General features: G+C 40.7%; 1 protein-coding gene across 2 annotated transcripts in view; it reads left to right on the top strand.

The window, feature by feature from the left end:
* Positions 1–480: 480 nt before the first annotated feature.
* fbxo42 (F-box protein 42) overlaps positions 481–21959 on the top strand; it is a 47418-nt gene continuing 25939 nt past the window's right edge. For both annotated transcript variants that reach the window (XM_060852098.1, XM_060852097.1), the window contains exons 1-4: positions 481–624; positions 7346–7603; positions 15812–15928; positions 17005–17139. In XM_060852098.1, the coding sequence (XP_060708081.1) occupies positions 7357–7603; positions 15812–15928; positions 17005–17139 (499 nt within the window). In that variant the 5' untranslated portion in view covers positions 481–624; positions 7346–7356. The remainder of the gene's footprint in view (positions 625–7345; positions 7604–15811; positions 15929–17004; positions 17140–21959) is intronic.

Raw genomic sequence — 21959 nt, 5'->3', positions numbered from 1 at the left:
GGGGCCAGTTGGGTTTTTTTCTACACTGGCTGTTTAATTCCAGATTTACTTAATGAACTGAGTTTAAATGCTCCACTGAAGTTTGAACTTGTGTCTCTTGATCATAATTCAAGGAATGTGGTTCATGCTGAAACTTTGCTCTTGTTTCTATTTCATGGATATTTTTAAAACAACCTGCTCAGAGATGTTATCACACACAACCCCCTGGAGCAGATAGGACTTGCACGCAGGCCTCCTGGCTCAGAGGTAGGGACACCAGCCACACACAGCCGCTTGTTTCCATTTTCATGTAGTGTGATATCCAGTCCAGACATTGACTGGGATGTGAGTGGGACCATTGGCAGCTCTAGGTCAGAGGGACACACCAGCTCCTCTGTCCCAGGGCTCAGCAAGTGCTGGGGCTGTCGCAGCGTGACGCTGCCGCCAGGGGGGAGACGTGAGCAGCTGTGACGCCGCGAGTGCGTGCGCGCCGCCGCGGCGCTGTCGCTCCTGGCGGAAGATGGCGGATCGGAGCGGCTGAGAGCGGGAGGTGGTCAGAGCCACGGGCTTCGCTCAAGACAAGCGGCGGCGTTGAGCGCACAGCGAGCCGGCACGAGGCCGGGCGAGGGGAAGGGAGCCCGTCCGGTGAGTGTGTGAGGGTCCGCGGCGTGGCACGGCACAGCTGGCGGAGGGGGTTGGGGGGGGAGAGCTGGGCCCCGGCAGTGGGCTGCCAGCACCCGCTTGTACAACCCCCTCCCCTCCCCTCCCCTCCCTGGCAGGGGGTGGGGGCTGTGGGCCAGGGTGGTGCCCGACCTCAGGCTCAGCCCCATTCCTGAAGCAGGAATGGCGGTGCGCAGGCAAACGGAGGGGGCTCCGCAGGTTGCTCACCATGAGCCCCTGGCGCTTTGGGGCCGGCATCCGGCCCTTTGTATCGGGAAACCTCCCTGGAGTCCAGCTGAATGGCAATTGGCCACACGCCAGTGGCAGCCTTGGAAGACCTGGGTCCAGGGTCAGGTGTAAAGTCGGAGTACACCTTTATTAAGAGCCCCCCCTGCTCCCAATAACTGTGAGGTGGAGCTGGAAGGTGAATTAAAGAGGGGAGTGTTATCCCAGTCTGTGTTACGGTTAAAGAGAGGTAGCAAAGTCCTTTGAACTCCATAATTTGGGTGTAATAACTGTGTGGCCTTTATATCCTATCAAATGCAAGAGCACCAGTATGATCCTTGCATGGCATACTTTCAGTAAGGAAGAGGAACAATATTGTACCTCAGTGCTCTACTATGAATAAGGAATGCTGGCCTGAGTTAAGTGTGATGATGTTTATAATAGGAGTAAGGACGACAACTTTAAACCATTGTCCCCATACCTGCAATTTGGTCAAATAAGGATGGAAAGATCCCTGAGCTCATCAGGTTTGTATGTAAAGCTGTTAATAGGGGATCTTGACTGTAATTTGGTTCTTTTAGTCTTTAGGTTATTGAAGGAATGGGAGGTGTGATCATAATTTGACTGCTTCGGATGAGTGATCAGATTTTGCAAGTTTTAACAATGAAACTGAATCTGTACTGTTCAACAGAAGCTTATTTTTATCTGGGAAAGGGATTTTTTAAATAAATGAGGACTGGGACTTTGTAAAAACTGCAGTTTGAAACACTTTTCAATTTACCTTGAGAAAATATTTCAAAATATTGTTTCAACTAAAAAAGAGAACATAGTTGCCTGGTTGACTGGAATTGGCGATCAAGGAGCTGGTTTTCAATTAGCCAGCTCAGCATCTGTGCAGTGTATCTTTGGAACATATAGTTATGATCACTGTTCATGTGAGGTTCTTGGAGCCAAGTCTTTACAGTAAGGTTACATCTTGAACTGTGTAATTGTTGTTGATAGGACAAGGGCTTCAGTAATCCTTGGTAGTGGGCATGTGAAATTTTCTTTATGCCCATTTGAACTATAAAAATGCCCAACCCCCAATCTAGTCTAAGACTTTCCAGTTGTGGATTGAGTTTGTAATGTGCTTTTCAAGCTATCTGACACTAGGCTGATATTCTGGTTGTTAAAGGTCTCCCCCTGGTGCTGGAAATAGTTTAATGTGATGAATTGAGCATTGAATAAGAAGCAGTGTGCGCTGTCCAATATAGATCTTGTCTCTTGCCTTTTTGTTTTATACCATGTCAACTTTTTGACAGACTCCATTACTAAAAGGTACATGGACAAAACAATCAAAAAGGCTAATGGAAAGTTGGCTTTTATTTCAAGGAAATTAGATTTTGGGAAATGAGTAAGTGATGTTTTTGTTACACAGTTTTAACCAATTTCTGTCTACATTGCTGCATTCAATATTAAATGGGAACCTTCAGGAAATGACCATTAATCTGTAATATACGTTAGAAAGAACAAAGTGCAAATTCACTAGAATTACACTCTACCTCAAATTTAGAAGGCACATTGCATGTAAACACAGCTCCTATTTGTTTGATTTTAGAGGATGATTATTTTGGAATAGTGTATTTCTGTTCCTGTGTTCCAAATGCAGTTTGATATTTTTTTCAGGCATATCAGTTTCCAAACACAAGCAGAATGAAGTTGTTGAAAAATTATAATACTATGAAAACTTAATTAAATAATGCTTTTTAAACGGTTGCTCATTTGAAGGAAAAAGGGCCTTAGACCAAAGAACCTCAAGAAATATTTTCCATATGGGAGAGACCAGAACAAGAGGGCATAGTTTAAAAATTACAAGTTTACACTTTAGGGAGGAGACGAGACGAGTGTTTTCTCCAAGGATCGATGGTCTCTGGAATTGTTCCCCTTTATTTGAGGGCTGAGGTTGATAGTCTTGATTGACATGGGAGTCATAGGGTGTAGGGATTAGACAGGAAAGTGGAATTTAGGCCGCAAACAGATAAATTGTCATATCAAATGACAACACACACAAGGGGCCATAAGACCAACTCCTCGCAATTTATATGTTCGCATGTGATAAAATAAGGGAGAAATGTTTTTTTTTATCAATAAAACTTATAATACAATTTATAGCTAGTTGACATTGCATCAGTCAGAACTCTTGCCACAAGTTATTTGGGCGTCTTGAAGAGATGTGGAAAGTATAATCTAATATTAGTCGAAGTAATGGTTCCTTTGTTTTCTAGAAGGGAGAATGTCATCTGTGGAGCAGGCTTGGCCAGAACAGTGGGGATATTAAATGCTAACTCTAGAGTTTTATTTGATAATATATCCTGAGCGAAGGGTTTTACTTGCGGAAATAAAGAAAACTAAGTGCAGATTTTTGTTCTTAAACATGATTCTTTTAAAAATTCTAAACTGTTAACTGCGAAATGCAGAACAAGATGTGTTTCTTTCCTATGTTCCTAGGAGAACTGTTTTGCTGAGACTGGGCAAATAATTCAGTTCTTAAAAACAATACATGAACTCACATAGATTAGAAGCAGAGGCAAGACATCTGGACCTTCAAGCATGCCATGTCATTAACATCATGGCTGACCTTGTTTGCATTCTGAATTCCATATTTCCATCTGCTTCTGATAACCTTTGATTCCATTGTCTAACAAGAATCTATCTACCTTTGCCTCAAAAATATTCAGTGATTCCACCTCCTCCTCCACCTTCTGAGGCAAAGGGTTCCAAAGTTTTACAACCCCCTGTCAGAACAGTAGAAATACCAATTCTACCACGGGGATTAGAACGGTTCAGTTCTTTTAAAGATGTTTAGGAATTCATCTAGTTTTTATGTAGTTTCCTATTGACACCATTTCATTCTTAAAGCAGATTACAAATATGCTTTTATGTAGGAATAGAGAAATTTCACACACAACCTCTTGACCTTGCTAAATTTGTAGTAGTTTGGCTAAGCGTGGGAAGTGTTGCTGTTGCTTATATGTAAATCTTCTAATGCAGCACTTGTTTTGTAAACAGACACCAAGCATTCTGTGTTGAACAATGCTGAAATGTGAAAAGCATCCAGAGTGTATTGTAGATCTTGTCCTTCTAAACCAGAGCCGCATGGTAACAGCATTTTGAGCTGTATGACACACAGAAATGTTATGATTCCAGCTGATGTTATTACTGGACAAGTCACATCCAAGACTGAAATCTGGCTTGATAAATCATATTTTGTTTTTAGAGTCATAGAGTTGTACAGCATGGAGACGAACCCTTCGGTCCAACCCGTCCATGTTTGCATTTAACAAAGTTCCCTTTCACTGAAACACAAACACAATATTATAGATTAGATTTTAACTGAAAGATAAACACATAGTATTATTTATTAGATTTTAACAGATCAAACTTATTATGCAAAGGAAATGAAGAAAAATATTGAATAAACCAAACTACTGACATATAAGACAAGCTTAAAGATTTTGACAGTAAAATACAATTCCATTAATCCCAACAACACTTCTTTACAGTATTTTCACCTGAGAGAATTCCCATTTCTATCACAGCATTAAGTAAGGTTGCTGTAGTCCCAGAGGAATATAGGACTGCTCTCATGACCGAAATTGGAGCAGGCCTTATACACATAATGGTAAGGTGCTGGGAAATGTTGCTGAACAAAGAGATCTTGTCGTCAGGTTCATGGTTACTTGAAAGTAGGTGGGTTACTGAAGGTGATGGATGGAATGCTTGCCTTTATTGGTCAGAGCATTGAGTACAGGAGTTGGGAGGTCATTGGTTAGGTCACTTTTGGAATATTGTGTGTAATTCTGGTCTGTTTTCTATCGGAATGATGTTGTGAAACTTGAAAGGGTTCAGAAAAGATTTACAAGGATGGTTCCAGGTTTGGAGGATTTGAGCTAAAGGCAGAGACTGAATAGGTTAGGGCTGTTTTCCCTGGTGTGTCGGAGGCTAAGGGGTGACCTTAAAGAGGATTATAAAATCATGAAGGGCATGGATAGGATAAGCAGACAAAGTCTTTTCCCTTGGGTGGGGATGTTGAGAACTAGAGGACATACGTTTAGGATGAGAAGGGAAAGATATAAAAGGGACCTAAGGGACAACCTTTTACACAGAGGGTGATGCATGTATGGAATGTGCTGCTAGAGGAAGTGGTGGAGGCTGGTACAATTACAGCAATGAAAAGACATCTGGATGGGCATATGAAATAGGAAGGGTTTGGAGGGATATGGGCCAAATGCTGGCATATGGGACTAGATTAAATTAGGATATCTGGTCAGCATGGACAAGTTGGACTGAAGGGTCTGTTTCCATGCTGTACATCTCTATGACTCTGACTGATGGCGAATTAAACTGACAGTCATCACATCTCCGGCAAAGAGAGAAATTGAAAAGGTAGAGCCATCATGGTAACCTCAGTGAGTCCAAGAATTGAACCTGCACTGTTGGCATCACTCTGCATTGCAAATCAGTCATCCATCCAACTGGGCAAACTAACCCCATCATATTTGTAGGGCTAACCTGATGTTTTAATTCTCAGTCTTGAGAATTTGATAACCTCTTCCTTGAGTCTTCATACAACTGAGCTTAGACATTCTCAGCTTCAAAAACCCCTTCAGGATTTTAATCAAACATTACCGGTTTGGAACTTTATTGTAATTCCTTGCCTTGAGGTAATCTATTTATTAGCAGTTCTAAATGATTTTTTTTTGAAGGAGCAACTGTTTTACACATCCATGCTTCCTGCACACTGAAACCAAAAGGCTTTCTAAGTTATGGGTGTTTCCGCAATCTCCAGAAAAGTTCTGGATCTTTCTAACTGAAGTCTATTAGATTACATTTTATTTTATTTTCTTGTGAAACCAATTTTTCCATTGTAAGCAGATCCCTTTAGCCTCCAAGAAGCCTGTTAACTTTTTTTTAACTTGATCTATGGCTTCAGAAAGCTATACAGGTTAATCTTTAGACCCCTTCACAGATGCAGACCAAAAACCACATGATAGTAGTTCAAAACGCCAACTCCAAAATAAATTATGTTGAAATATTTATAAGTTACATACCTTAGATCAGGTGTAAAGCTGGTCAGCTTTGTGATTGATATTAAGGATGGAAGCTATTTGACTTAAGAACCTTGAGAGAAGACTTTTGTAAATTTGCTATGTGATTTAAAGTGTAGATTTTATTCTACCTACATTGTTGTCAGTACTTAAAATGTCTCATGACGTCATGAGTGAGATCTGTTTCTTACTGAATTGATTAACTAATTAAGTTCTGGAATCTAAGAGAGTCCAAATCTAAACACAGAACCACTTGCAAAGCTTTTGTAATGGGTCAAGAGTTTGCAGTTCAGAACAGATAACCTTATGATGCTTTATTTGATTGAAAATCTGGATGAGTATGATTTGTAAACATTGACTTTGTGCTTTGTTTATCGGAAAGATATTGTGAAACTTGAAAGGGTTCAGAAAAGATTTACAAGGATGTTGCCAGGGTTGGAGGATTCGAGCTATAGGGGTAGACTGAACATGCTGGGACTGTTTTTCTTAAAGCGTTGGAGGCTGAGGGGTGACCTTATAGAGGTTTATAAAGTTATGAGGGGCATGGATAGGATAGATAGACAAAGTCTTTTCCCTGGGGTGGGGGACTCCAAAACTAGAGGGCATAGGTTTAGGGTGAGAAGGGAAAGATGTAAGAGAGACCTAAGGGTCAGCTTTTTTCACGCAGAGGGTGGTACGTGTATGGAATATGAGCTTCCAGAGGGAGTGGTGGAGGCTGGTACAATTGCAACATTTAACAGGCATTTGGATGAATATGTGAATAGGAAGATTTTGGAGGGATTTGGGCCGGGTGCTGGCAGGTGGGACTAGATTGGGTTTGGCTTATTTGGTTGGCATGGATGGATTGGATCAAAGGGTCTGTTTCCATGCTCTACATCTCTATGACTCTATATGCTGTTTTTTCAAAATAATATTTCCCTACCTAGCTGTGATTGCTACTATACCCGATTTCAATCAATAGGAAAAACATGCATACTTCAAGTATCTGTGGTACATTAGAGATGCTCCTAAATCATGGGGTGCTGTCAATAAACCCACAAAGTCCCATCAGCTTTCTAAGGGACGTGTTTTAGTAATAAAACCAAGAATATCAGATAGAGAACCTTGTAGAGGTGTCTTCTGCATTTATGCAATTATTGATCTCTGTGCAAGGGATAGATTATATTTTTATTCTCTCGTATGCATGTGCAGTGAAATCCAAAGCTGTGTGAAGGACGAGAAGAAAACAAGGCAACTGTGCCCCAGCATTCTAGTATTTGCCAACATCTGATTCATGGTATTTTTATGAACATTGAGTTAATTTTTAAAATCTTTTGTTTCACACCTAATACAGCTGAGAATTGCCACACTTTCAACACAACTTTGAACAATTTTTTCTTATTTTTGCTATATAGAGTGGCATGCAATGGCCAGCTCGTCAGACAGCGAGGATGACAGTTTCATTGCCATGGACACAGAAGAAGTGTTGGATGGGACCATGGAACAAGATGAAGAGCCTCATGTTGAATTGGAAGTTGAAGAAATGAGACATAACCGCTCAATGTTAGAGTTGCCTGAGGAAGTGCTGGAATACATCTTGTCTTTCTTGTCTCCATATCAGGAACACAAAACAGCTGCTCTTGTTTGTAAACAATGGTATCGACTCATTAAAGGTATGAATAGTGGTTCAAGGTAAATTGTTTGGAGTTGAATAGAGGTCTGGAGCTATGACCAAAATTTTAATATTAATCATAGACTGATCACAGCACGGAAGGAATTGAGACGTCCTTTATGGCTGCGCTGGATCTTTACAAGAACAACTCAGCTGATCCCACTCTCCTGCACTTTCCCTACTACCCTACAATTTTCTTCTCTTCAGTGCTCATTATTTGTTTTAAAAGGCACAACTGAATCTATCTGTCAAAACCTCAAGTAGTGCATTCGTGATCCTAATCAGTTACTTGGGAAAAATAATTTTTCTTCTGTCGCTGTTGGTTCTGCTGCTGCCATTCAACTTAAATCAGTGTTCTTCTGTTCTTGACCATTCTAAAATGAGAAATGTTTGTTTCCTATGTCCAAAGCTCTCATGATGCGGAGCACTTCAACCAAATTTCCTCTTAACTTTTTCTTCCCTAATGAAAGAACCTAGGATTTCTCAATCTCATTATGAAATTGAAGTCCTCCATCCTTCAGCCATTCTCATAAATCTTTTCTGTATCCTCTCCAAACCTTTCAGGTCCTTCCTAAAGCTGTTTGCCCAAAATTGAATGCCGTACTTTATTTGAATTGATGTAGTGTAAAGGTTCATCACAACATCTTTCTCTGTCTCTATTTGTGAAGCCCAAGATCTCATTTGCCTTTTAATTGCTTTCTCAATCTGTCCTACCACCATCAATAATTTGAACGCACATATAGAGTCATAGAGATGTACAGCATGGAAACTGACCCTTCGGTCCAACTCGTCCATGCCGATCAGATATCCCAACCCAATCAAGTCCCACCTGTCAACACCCAGCCCATATCCCTCCTATTCATATACATATCCAGGTGCCTTTTAACTGTTGCAATTGTACTAGCCTCCACCACTTCCTCTGGCAGCTCATTCCATACACGTTCTACCCTCTGCGTGAAAACGTTGCCCTTTTGTATCTTTCCCTCTCACCCAAAACCTCTGCTGTCTAGATCTGAACTCCTCCACACCAGGGAAGAGACTTTGTCTATTTATCCTATCCATGCCCCCCATGATTTTTAAGATCACCCCTCAGCCTCTGATGTTCCAGGGAAAACAGCCCCAGCATATTCCAACTCTCCCAATAGCTCAAATCCTCCAACCCTAGCAACACCCTTGTAAATCTTTTATCTGCAGGTCTTTCAGTTCATGCACCCCCTTTAACACTAACCTCTTACATTGCACCACCTTGCTCTTTCCACCAAAATGTCTCATTTCACACTTTTGTGTGTTAATTGTTTTGTCATGTGATAGAAGTGGGAGCGATACTCTTGAAGGAAGCTAGCATGGCAACAACATGCTGTAGGACATGCTGTGCTGTAGCTATTCTGTACCCACTTGAAGTCTATCTCTATACTTCTCTCAGTTCACAATACTTTCAATTTTTGTGCTATTTCCAAATCTTGAAATTGTATTTTGTATATTCAGAATCTATGACATTAACATTTGTAGTGAAAAGCAACTATCCAAGTACTGGCCCCTGGGGAACTCCATTGTATATCATGCTCACCCTCACTATTACTCGGTTTCCTGTCCCGCATCCGAATTTGTAACCATGCTAAACCTTTTATTGCACAGACCTCTGCTTGGCCGTTAAGCCTATTAGGTGACACTTAGCAAATACCTTTTTGAAATCCTTATCACCAATGTCAACTGCATTACTGTTATCTACCTTCAACATAAGAACTAGGCCCCTCGACCCTGCGCCAACATTTAATACGATAATGACTGATTCGTCTAAGCATCCACTGCATTTTTCTCCCTATTTCCCACAATTCTTTAACTAATTAAAAATCTCTGTATTTGGTCAAAATTATTCAGTGTCTTGGCGTCCACCTCACTCTGAATTGTGAATTCCACAGATTCATTGAATTGAATTGAGTTTATTGTCACATGAACCGAGACACAGTGAAAAGCTTTGTCTTGCGAGCAATACAGGCAGATCACAGTTAAGTAGCATAGATAAGTAAATAATAGGTAAACAGTGGTAAAAACAAAAAACACAGGTACAGGCGCATGTTAAGAGTTTGGGAATCCATTTAGTATTTTAACAACAGTAGGGTAGAAACCATTTCGAAACCAGCTGGTGCGTGTGTTCAGGCTTCTGTACCTTCTCCCCGACAGTAGAGGTTTGTAGAAAAGCATTGCCAGGGTGGGATTGATCTTTGAGAATGCTGGCGGCCTTTCCCTGACAGCGGGCCTGGTAGATGGATTCTATAGATTGGAGATTGACCGTTGAGATTGTCCACCCGAGTTCACCACTCTGTAATTGTCTCCGATCCTGAGTGGTACAGTTGCTATACCAGGTAGTGATACATCCAGAATGCTCTCGATGGTGCACCTATAAAAGTTGGCAAGGGTATTCACTGTCATACCAAATTTCCTCAGCTGCCTGAGAAAGAGGCGACTTTGGGCCTTTGTAACCAGTGCATCCACATGAAGAAAGCTTGTTATTGATGATGACTCCCAGGAGCTTAACACTCTTCACTTGTTCCACCTATGTGCTGTTAATGTGAAGGGGTGAATGGGTAACATCCCTTCGAAAAGTAAATAATGAGTTCCTTGGTTTTGCCGGCATTGAGAGCTACGTTGTTCTCAGTGCACCGTTTTTCAGGAATTCCACCTCCCGTCTGTAGTCTGTTTCATCACCATCTGAAATCCGACCAACTATGGTGATGTCATCAGCGAACTTGTAAATGGCATTAGTCTGGTATTTGGCGAAGCAGTCATTAGTGTACAGTAGGGGGCTGAGTACAAGATGTTCTAGGGAGGAGTGAAGGGCTAGTGATATGGCACCTGACATGGATCTGTTGGTCCAAAAGGCAAATTGGAGTGGGTCAAGAGTAGTGGGGAGGCTGGAGTTGATTAATGCCATGACCAGCCTTTCAAAACACTTGATCACCACCGAAGTTAGGGCCACTTGGCGGTAGTCATTGAGACATGCTGCATGAGCCGCCTTAGACACAGGGATGATGTTGGCCCTCTTGAAACAGGCAGGGATATGGCCTGCTGCAGGGAAAGGTTGAAGATGTTCGAGAAGACCTCTGCCAGCTGATCTGCGCATGCCCTGAGTGCATGGCCTGGTACTGCATCTGGTTCCATTGCTTTCCTTGGATTCACATGAAGGAAACCTGATCTGATCTCTGATGCAGTGACTGTTAGGATATGTTTGTCAGGACTTGTCAGAATAGGTGTTAACCTCTCTGCCGAAATTCTGCTCAGAGCAAGCATAGAAGGTGTTGAGACAATCTGGGAGGAGTATGCCATCATCTGCTATCTTGTGCTGTCTCTTTTTAGAACCTGCGATGTCATTCAGTCCTTGCCACAGTCACAGACTGTCTGTCTGGGTCTCTAGTTTGGATCGGTGTTGGTCCTTGGCTGTCTTCATGGCTCTGCAAAGGTCAGGCTTGGATTCCTTATATTTGAGTGGGTCTCCTGATCTGAAGGCATCACACCTGGTTTTTTAGCAGGTTCTGTATATCCTGATTCATCCAAGGTTTCCTGTTGGGGGAACACTCGGATTGACTTCCTTGGTATGCAGTCCTCCATACACTTGCTGATAAAGTCTGTGATGGTGATGACGTACTTGTCCAAGGTACCTGCGGACTGTTTGAACATGGCCCAATCAGACAGCACCGATTTGATCCCCTGCCTCCTCCGACTAGCACTGGACCTGCATCCGTGAGGGGCTCTTCTGCTTGAACTTTTGCCTATCAGCCGGGAGAAGAAACGCAGCATTGTGGTCGGAGTTCTTGAAATGAGGGTGGGGGATGGAGTGGTAGGCATCTTTCACAGTCGTGTAGCAGTGGTCTAAAATGTCTGGGCCCCTGGTGGGACAGGTAATGTTCTGGTGGTACTTGGGCAATACCTTCCTTAGATTGGCTTGATTGAAGTCACCAGTTACAATAAACAGGGTTTTGGGCTGTTCCGTCTCCAGGGTGTTAGTGGTGGAGTACAGCACATCCAGAGCTTCTGCAACCTTTGCTTGTGGTGGTATGTACACAGCAATTAGTACAGCAGCGATAAATTCCCGTGATAGACTCTTTGAGAGCAGTCATCCCTTTTAAACTCTGTTTTAAATCTGCCAGCCCTTAGCCTAAAACTGACTACTTGTTCTAGATTGCCCCTCAAAAGGAACAGTCAGTTTAATGTTTACTTTGTCAATCCCCTTTAGCATCTTCTCTGTTAAAAAGTTAAAATAAGTTTATTAAACATAATTTTCCTTCTACAAATCTCTGCTGGTTTACCATAATTATTTTGCATTTGTCCATATGACTGTTAATTATTATAATTTCTAAAAAATTAAACTGACTGTTCTGTAGTTGCTTGTTGTACACTTGCTGCCATTTTTGTAGTAAGGATATAACTTTTACAATTCTTCAGTTCTCTGGCACTACCTGCATACCCAAGGAAAGTTGAAAGATTATGACCATAACCTTAATAATATCCTCCCTTACGTCCTTCAGCATTGTTGGATGCATTTCATCTGGATCTGCTGAATTATCAACTGCAAATTCAATGGCTTTCCCAACATGTTATTTTAATAAGTTTTAGCTCATTCATAATTCTAACAAACTCCTGTGACTTTGGCAGCCTCAGCTTCTCTGGTAAAGACAGGTGCAAAGCACTCACTTGGAACTTCAGCTGTAATCTCTGCCTCTGTGTGCTCCTTTTTGGTTCAGTTTGGAGTTATGTCTCCTCTTCATATTCTTTTGCTACTTATATGCCTGTAGAAGACTCTTGGATTCTTTAAGGTAGCCAAGTTCTTCTCCGATGCTGTCCTTCCCTCTCTCGTTTTCTTTTTCAGTCTCTGCTGAACTTTCAAATCTCACCTAGTTTTCATTAGTATTCTCACCCCTCATAGACACACTTGTTCTGCTTCAAATTACTTTCTTTCCTCATCCAGGCAGCTTTGGCTTTCATTTCTCTATCTTTGCTCCTTGCAGAAATGACTTCAACTGTACTTGAATCAGCTTATCCTCAAAGGTAGCCCCTTGTCTGTTTCTGTGTTTTTCTGGCAGTGTTTGATTTCAATATACCTGGAACCAGATCTGTTCTCACCACAGTGAAATTAGTCCTCCTCTACTTCAGCATTGCTATTCAAGATTACCCTTTTCATTACCACCCTAAACGTTTTGATACTATCAGCCATAATCTAATTGAATGGTGAAGCATGCTTTATAGGCTGATCGGCATTCTCCTATTTGATGTGTTTTGAGAAGATTTGTAGCTCAGGTTGAGGTTCTGGATTTAGGTTTGCTTGCTGAGCTGGAAGGTTCGTTTTCAGACATTTTGTCACTGTACGATGTAACATCATCAGCCCACTCAAGTTTCCCCCAAGGAAACCTACACACACAAATGGAAAGCAGGCCAAGACACCAGTGCTTCACTGATGATGTTACCTAGTATGGTGATGAAACATCTGGAAATGAACCTTCCAGCTCAGCGAGCAAACTTACATCCATTCTCCTGTTTCTTTGTTCACTCTAACCTACGTGTTTCTCTACTGACACTTAATCCACTTAACCTCCCAGAAGCAGGTCCAGCGATAGAATTGTAGAATGTCTCCAGTTTGGAAACAGGCCATTTGGCCCATTGAGTCCACACTGACTCTCCAAAAATATCCCACCTAGACCTGTATATAACTAGCAATGCATGGTCGTTCTATTGTTTCTTAATTATAACCAAATAGATTCTGTTGTTGACACCTTCAAGGTGCAGTTTCCCTTGAGTGCTATAATATGCTCCTTAATCAATGCTGTCACCTCACCACTTCAGCCATTCTGATGAAGAGTCATCCAGACTCGAAACTTAGCTTGTGCTCTCTCTCTCTCTCTCCACAGATGTTGCCTGACCTGCTGTGATTTCCAGCATTTTTTGTTTTCTCCACTTTTCTTCCATGAACATTTTATATCCAGGAATATTGGCATTAAGACCTACATTTTTTGATCCAGGTCTCATTATATGATATATTATTCCCTATATGTGGCTATATGTGCTTGCAGCTCACCAGCCTTATTTACCACATGTGGTGTATTTATATATGTACGTTGTATCCTGACTTGGTCTGACTCCCCTTAGTATTTTGTTACTTCTTGCATTAGTGCCCTCTGTCTCTCCCAATTTTTTATGCACCTTGTTTTTCTTTTCCTTTCCTGACCTGTTGTTAACTTTGCACATTATAATGTGAGTCACACAGCAAGGAAATGCTGATCATCTTAAGTTGACTATAAGAAATAGAACATTTATGTGAATAGGAAAAAGCCTAGTACCATTCAATAGTTTTGAATAAAAACTTTTATCCATCCTTCCATCCTATTCATAACTTACCTTTAACTTATGTCCTGGTGTTTGAACCATTCAGCGTACGGAATAGTGCACCCAAATCTGCTGTGTATTAAGTTGCTTCACTAGCTTGAAAACTTTAATGAAGTGAACATCAAAAGGCCATAGATGATTTTACATTATCTTAGCTGGCACGCATATTTGCCTTCAGTGAGGCAAGGCTCATGATATCTTCTAGTGTCACCACTGCATTTAACCACTAGTGCCAACTTCCTGCAGAGTGACTGCATCCTCATCCTAAAGAAGCACTCGGAATTGATTCTTGATTTTGTAGATTTTTGTTGAACTCTTGGACAAAAGGTATTTGATGGCTCAGTTTCCTGAAATAGTAGTGATGGAAGGACCCCTCTTGAACTCATTTATGCTGATGTGTTCATAGTTTTTGCTGTAATTTCTGCTGCAACCTTACTGCCATTTTGGGTTTTCCTACATCCACTGAGTTTCTGATTTCAGTTGCCATATAAATATCAGGCAAGACCATCTCCAATAAGAGACAATTTACCCATTGCCTCTTGACAGTCAGAGGTATTACCGTCACTGAATCCTCCACTATCAACATCCTGAGGTTTGTAATATAAATACAATAGCTATAAGAGAAGACGAGAGGCTGGGAATACTGCACCAAACAGCTCAAAAACCTGACTCCCCAAAGCCTGTCCATCATCTACAAGGCACAAGTTAAGAGAATGATAGAATACTCCCCACTTGCTTGAATGAATGCACCTGAAACAACATTGAAACTTGACACCACTTCGGACAAAGCAGTCTTCCTGATTGGCACAACATCCGTAAGGATCCATTCCCTCAACTTCCTTCATTCGGTAGCAGCAGTCTGTACTATCTACAAGGTGCAGGGCAGAATTTGCCAAAGATCCTGTGTCAGCTGCTTCTGAACCCTTGACTATTTACGTCTAGAAGGGCAAGGGCTGCAGATACATGGGAACACCACCACCTTCAAGTTCCACTACGAGCTACTCTCAATCTTGACTTGGAAGTATGTTGCTGTTCTTTTACTGTTGCTGGATCAACATCTTGGAAATCTCTCCTTGACAACACTGTGGGTCTACCGACTGCAGCTCCAGACTGCAGCAATTCGAGAAGGCAAATCTCCTCAAGGACAACTAGGATTGGCCAATAAATGGTAGCTCAACCAATGAATTCCATGTCCCAGGACGAAATCTTTTTAAAAATTGTGTATGAAGGGAATGTATAGTCAAATTTAAAATTGCTGTATCAGTGCAATTTGTAACCTTGTAACTGGATGAAAGTGTAATTGCCAGAGTTTTGCGAGTTAGTTGTCTGCCTGAGGTAAATGTCATTTTGAGCCTATACTTGGAGCATTGGAGGCTGAGAAGTGACAAGGGATATGGGTAGGGTAATTAGCCAAGGTCTTTACTTCCCCCAGGGAAAGGGAATCCTAAACTAGAGGACATTATTTAAGGTGAGGGGGGGGAAAGATTTAAAAGGGACCCTGTGGGGGCAACATGTTTACACAGGGTGGTGTGTGTATGGAATGAACTGCGAGAGGGACTGGTGGAGGTTGGTACAATTACAACACTTTAAAAGACATCTAATGGGTACATGTATAGGAAGGGTTTTGAGGGATATGGGCCAAAAGCTGGCAAATGTGACTTGATCACTTTAGGTTATTTGGTCAGCGGGAGCAAGTTGGACCAAAGGGTCTGTTTCTGTGCTGTATAACTCTGACTCTATGGAAAGGGGAGGGGGGGAGCATGGTAATGGAAATGCAGGAAATTCTTTCCTTTATTGAAAATGCCAATAAACCCTTATATCTCTTTGACTCCAGGCGTGGCTCATCAGTGTTACCATGGTTTTATAAAAGCTGTTCAAGGAGGATATATTCAGTGGGAGAGCCGAACCTACCCCTATCCGGGGACTCCGATTACCCAACGCTTTTCACACAGTAAGTAGAATTTCCTGATGGTATTGTTTGGACGAGTTAGTATATTTATTAGCACAGCTACTGTACTGTATTGGTACAGCAGCCCTGTATGGGCTGTAACTGTAGTTTGCTAAAGCAGAAAACCCACAGGGACTGTGCTAATTTACATGACTTGTTAAGTCATATTCTATTTTTAATATTGTGTTTTGGGGATTTATCATGAGCAGAGTGAAATATAGAGCACTGGTTACGGTGTTCTTCTACTTGTCAGTCTTTCTGTCCTCAAGCATTGGACTAGAAAAGTAAAGAAACCATTTTGCAATAGGATATTAGAGCTAGAGTGTTATTTGCAGTTTTGGCCACCTAACCTAAGGGAGGAGAATATATGTTTCTTGGAAGGAGTGCAACAAAGTTCACTTAAGTTAAGTGAAGGCCGGGCTTAGCTAATTGTGATGTGCAGGGCTTTGTTTTTACCCCCTCTTCAATGTTCACATTCAGCAGAACGAGAGCACGGCTGTTAAATGAAAACCCACTTTGTTACTACTGATTCTTGAGCCTGTTTTTAATTAACAAGCCTTAACTTTTTCTTTGTGATCCTTATGCAGGAATATTTTCAAATCTGACCAGGATAACAGGACAATTCCTGTCCTCTGTTTAGACCTCCACTGAACCATGTTTAAGAGACGGTGTTATGGCCCCTGATATCTCTGTTTTGGCTCTTCTAATTAGTCTGTTCAGATGTGTTCTGACACATCTGGAGCAGGTGGGACTTGAATCCAGGTCTTCTGGCTCAGAAGTAGGGATGCTAGCCTTACGATGTAAGAGCTCCAGAATCTCACCTGCAGCTTGGATTTGGTAGCAGTGTCATTAACATGAGGCAAATTTACAACTCTGATTACAAAAATGGCCTCACTGCAGTTCTCACCTTGAAACTTTCAAGTCATATTTAATGAGTTTTACTACCTCGAGACAAATATTCAATAGTAGTGTATTAAATCAGAATAGTGTTGCAATTCAGTTTTATTGTAGTGTAGCTCTTGGCCTCTGTACTCACATTCTCAAGTAAGGCTTTCTTTTGTTCATCCCTTTAATTCCAGGTGCTTGTTACTATGATGCCAATCAGTCCATGTACGTCTTTGGAGGTTGTACTCAAAGCAGTTGTAATGCAGCATTCAATGACCTTTGGCGGCTTGACCTCAACAGCAAAGAATGGATCCGACCTCTGGCATCAGGTATGCCATAGAACAAAGATATAAAGTGTCAAAATACAACATTAATCAAAATAATAGAATCTGCCATCCTGCCAAAGGTATCAGATTGAAAGAGGAGAAAATGCTTGGAGTAGGTACATTTCTTGATATTTGTTGATCAATGAATGGTTCTAGTTCAAAGTTAATGCCCTGCAAGGCTGTGTTAATTCTTAACGGTGAACCATTACGCAAACAAAAGGTGTTAGTTCATAGTGCAATTGCAAAATAGATTCCACGGATATTGCACCAATCTTCATCAAAGGCGTAATGGAGAATGGAACAGACTGGATCCTTTTCAGCTATGCACAATGGAGCTGATCTCAGCCAGCAGTTCAAGTGCAACTATTTGTCTCAGCATCTCTTATGTTAGGGCTGTGAAAATTAACTAGAAGTCTTGATGCTAATCACTATTGATTGGAAATTGTGTGGTCACAGGTGAGAACAAATGGGATCATCTGTACTGCTTTCCATGTTGAGTAGCAGGCTATTAAAGCTCAAATGCAAAGATTGGGCACTGCTGAAAGACATCTAGACCATGGAACCCATTCAGTAATGTGTGTTGAGATGTTCAAGGGAATAAATAATAAAATTGACAAAAGCAATATTACGTATGAAACATTCACATTATTGTGAATACTTTTGTTTCACAGGGACTTAAACTGCATCCAAGCTCAGAGTGGCTGTTAGCCTATAATGAGGAATTCCAGATAGAATTCATCTCCTTATGAATTCTTCCAGCTGTGCCCTGAATTTCAAAATCAAAGCTATACTTATTAAGTATTTCCCACGTGTAGAAGGAGTGAACTATAAATCTTTAACACTGAAGACATCGAGAGCAGAATCAAGCTCTCTTCTTTGTATGCAGGAATAAGAAGCTTTATAAAATTAAACACTTGAATTAAAAAAAAAGTTTGGAACATTTCTCCTGATAATGTTAGTGTGCTTGTCCTTTACAAAAATGCAAGACTAATCATAATGGAAAGAACAGTGCAGCATGTTGTTAGTTATATTGCTACGCACATGAATTTTAAAAACCATTCTTGCACATTTTCTTCCTCAGCAATGGTTCATGCTACAGTTCTGTGAATGTTGTGTGCCTCCTGTATGTTTTGGCCTTGCTCATTGTTGGCAAGTTACTAAGCCATGTGGGTCAATCCTGTTCATATCTGATGCTTGTGCACATGTTCTTTGATCAGAATTCACTGGAGGAAATTTAGAATGAGTGTCATGGTCACTTTTTCTTTTCTTGACCCAGCTATAGTGGATTGTTTGTAGCGCCATGGCTCAGCTGAAGAAAGGAGGGCTAAAGCATTTTAGTGTGACTTGAGTTCCCAAACCAGTAGGTAAGAGTGCCCACTTGAGGGCTATGGGTATTGCTTGCTGGGAGACATTTATTACTTGTCCCTAGTTTCCCTTGAGAAGCTGGTTGTGAACTGCCTTCTTAAACCACTGCAATTGATGAGCTGCAGGTGGACTGAGAGTACAGAAGAGGATGAATTCCAGGATTTTAACACAGTGACAGCGAAGGAATGATGATATGCTTCCAAGTTGGGATGGTGGGTGGATTTGAGAGGAACTTGTAGGAATTGGCTTTCATTTATCTAATGCCCTTGTAATGAGTGTCTAAGAGGCCTTGGGAGAAAGCAATTACTAAAGTGTACAGTATCCTTGGCTTTATTAATTGTAGTATAGTGTACAAGAGCAAGGAAATGATATTGAACTTGTATAAGAAGCGGGTTAGACCTGTATTGTGTACAGTTTTGGGCATAATGTTATAGGAAGGATGTGAATGCATTGGAGTGAGTGCAGAAATAATTGAAGAATGGTTCCAGGCAAGAGAAATTTAAGTTATGAGGATAGATTGAATAAATTGGAACTATTCTTGAGGAGAAAAGGCAAAGAGGAATTCTAACTGAGGTTTTTAAAATCATGAGAGAGCTCGATAAAGGAGTTAAGGAGAAAATGTTCCCCTGGTTAAAGGCTCAAGACCCAGAAAGCACAAGTTTAAATGATTTGCAAAAGAAGCAAGTGGAAGGTGATTTTAGTTCCCCACACAGAGAGTAGTTATGGTATGGACCGTTCTATTTAGAAGTATGATGGAAGGAGGTTCAATTGAGGCATTCACAAGAGGATGTAGAGTCATAGAGCTGTACAGCACGGAAACAGACTATTCGGTCCAACTCGTCCATGCCAAACAGATATACCAACCTAATCTAGTCCCACTTGCCAGCACTCAGTCCATATCCCTTCAAACACTTCCGATTCATATTCCCATCCGGAAGCCTTTTAAATGTTGAAATTGTGCTGGCCTCTGCCAATTCCTCTGGCAGCTCATTCCATACATGCGCTACCCTCTGCGTGAAAACATTGCCCCTTAGGTCTCTCTTTATATCTTTCCCCTCTCACCCTAAACCTCGGCCCCCACCCCAGAGAAAAGACTTTGTTTATCCTATCCATGTCCTTCATGGTTTTATAAACCTCTATAAGAGCACCCCTCAGCCTTTGACACTCCAGGGAAAACAGTCCCAGCATACTCAACCTCTCCCTATAGCTCAAATCCTCCAACCTTGACAGCATCCTTGTAAATCTTTTTTGAACCTTAGGACATGAAATTATTAATTTGACTAGAAATAACATGCAAAGATTTGGCAGGTAAAGGAGAAGACTGGCAGTAGGTAATCATCTTCGTTTGAAGAATTTGCAGGCACAAAAGGCCAAATGGGTTATTTTGTGGCGTTATACTTTCTGACCCCAGAAGCAATGGTTGAATAGAACTTGGTGCAAGTTAAGGTACAGGCAAAGATGCTCTGTATGAGATTAATTTTATTAGGGAAGAGAATGTGAGTTACTAGCTGAGAAGAAATTTGGTACAATTGACTAACTTGGAATAGGGAGAAAGTGAACCTAGAACTACCCTTGTCTTAATGATTCAACCTTCACTGAACTCCGTAACTATCAAGAATATCGTCTTTAGATAAATTGTGAATGGATTTAGGTGAACGTTGGATGAATTGAAAATTCATAAAATCTCTGATCATCAATTGAAAATCTGTTGTGCAGGAGAAAATCAGTCCCAGAATTGATCTTCAAACTGTTCGCTTGTGATTTTAAACTGTATATTTTGATCCAGTATGAGTTGGTGATGCAATGTTTGGGAGACTGTCTTCAAAGGAAACTGAAGTGTTTGATATTATTGAGAGATGACCGGAAGCATGAATCCAGAATTAAAATGTTACAAGGAAGAGTTATAACATTAATATCTTTGTAAATTTTTCCTAAAATCTCTTTTTCCTTAATGTGAACAAATGCTTTTGTACATGCTGAAACGCATAAAAATGTAATCAGGTTAATTTAAATTGTGATTATAGAACGAGGATCAGAAATACAATATTTTGACATTACACTTTGACTTTTTCCCACTACAGAGCAGTATCTAATGTAGAGCAGACTCTGGCCAAAATCAGCACTTGCTAAGTACTAAAAAGGATCTGAATGAATATCTGGTTAAGGATGGAATTAATTGTTCTGAGAGTAAATATAGGCTTAAATGGTCAAATACTGCAGGGAGTCAATGATTACAATCCTTTTGAAAGCGTAAAGATTTTACCAGGAATGTTGTTTCTGATAGTTTGAGAAATATAGATGCATGATTTGTTTACTGAGGACAATGGGAGGGTAACAAAACATAGTATTTCGAGCCAATGTGACAAATATGTGGATCTGTGGGTAGCGGGTCAGTACATGACGAGGACTGAATGTACTTCAGTTGAGGTTTATCTAAGGCCCTTTAAAATTGAAGTGAGGCTTCTTTTGCTCTTATACTGCCATCTTTTTAAGAGACTAAATATAATATTTTCTTACTTGCTGCTGTACCTATAGGCTACGTTTCTGTGATTTGTAAACAAGGACCCAGTCTCTCTCCTTTTAAATAAAAATATATTTTTCTGCTTTGCTACCAAACTGGTTAACTTTGCACTTCTCCATTTTGTTCATACTCACACTTAACATATCTATTATATCCCTTTGCAGCCACTTTGTGTCTTGCTATCAGCTTTCTTTCCTACCTAGCTTTGTATCCAAGATTTCATACTTGGGAAATTTACAGTTATCATGTCGTTGACAAACGTTATAAATCGATGTGGCTCACGCACTGACCCTTTCACAAGTTATGGCATCCCAAGATGAAAATTATTTCATTTATTCCTCCTGTTTGTAAACACATCTTCAATCAATGCTTAAATCTTACTCCAGTTGCATAAGTCCTTTTTTTATAACAGCTTCTGGTGTAGCACCTTATTAAATACTTTTTGAAAGTAAAGTCCACTGCTATCAATGGTGGATCCTTATTTATTCTTCAACTTAGACTCTGATAAAGCTGATTGAATTTCTTTTTTTATTATTCTTGGGATTTGAGTGTCATAGCATTTGTGCCCATCTTTCATCCATTTTTAGAAGGTAATGTGTGATCTTGAAGCACAGCAGTTCTGTAACCACACTTCTTTTTCAACTTTTCTGCAATTTGATATGGCTGACTGACTGACTTGTTTGAATGTTTTTGAGAGCAGTTAGACGTTGACCATTGGTAGGTATGGACCTGGAGCCATATGTATACCAGACAGAATGACAGATTTTCTCCTTTGATGGGCATAATTGAACTAGATAGAATTTTAATAATAGTCTGCTAATTGTGTGACAATCATTACTCAGACTAGTCTTTGATTTCAGATTAATTGAATTTAGATTCCCACAACTGTCATAATGGGATTTGAATAGATGTCTCTGGAGGATTTGTCCCACTGTCT

This window comes from Hemiscyllium ocellatum, chromosome 37 (assembly GCF_020745735.1).
Source record: "Hemiscyllium ocellatum isolate sHemOce1 chromosome 37, sHemOce1.pat.X.cur, whole genome shotgun sequence".
Classification (NCBI taxonomy): domain Eukaryota; kingdom Metazoa; phylum Chordata; class Chondrichthyes; order Orectolobiformes; family Hemiscylliidae; genus Hemiscyllium; species Hemiscyllium ocellatum.
The sequence above is the reverse complement of the archived record's forward strand: the minus strand, read 5'-3'. Positions and strand labels throughout refer to the sequence as shown.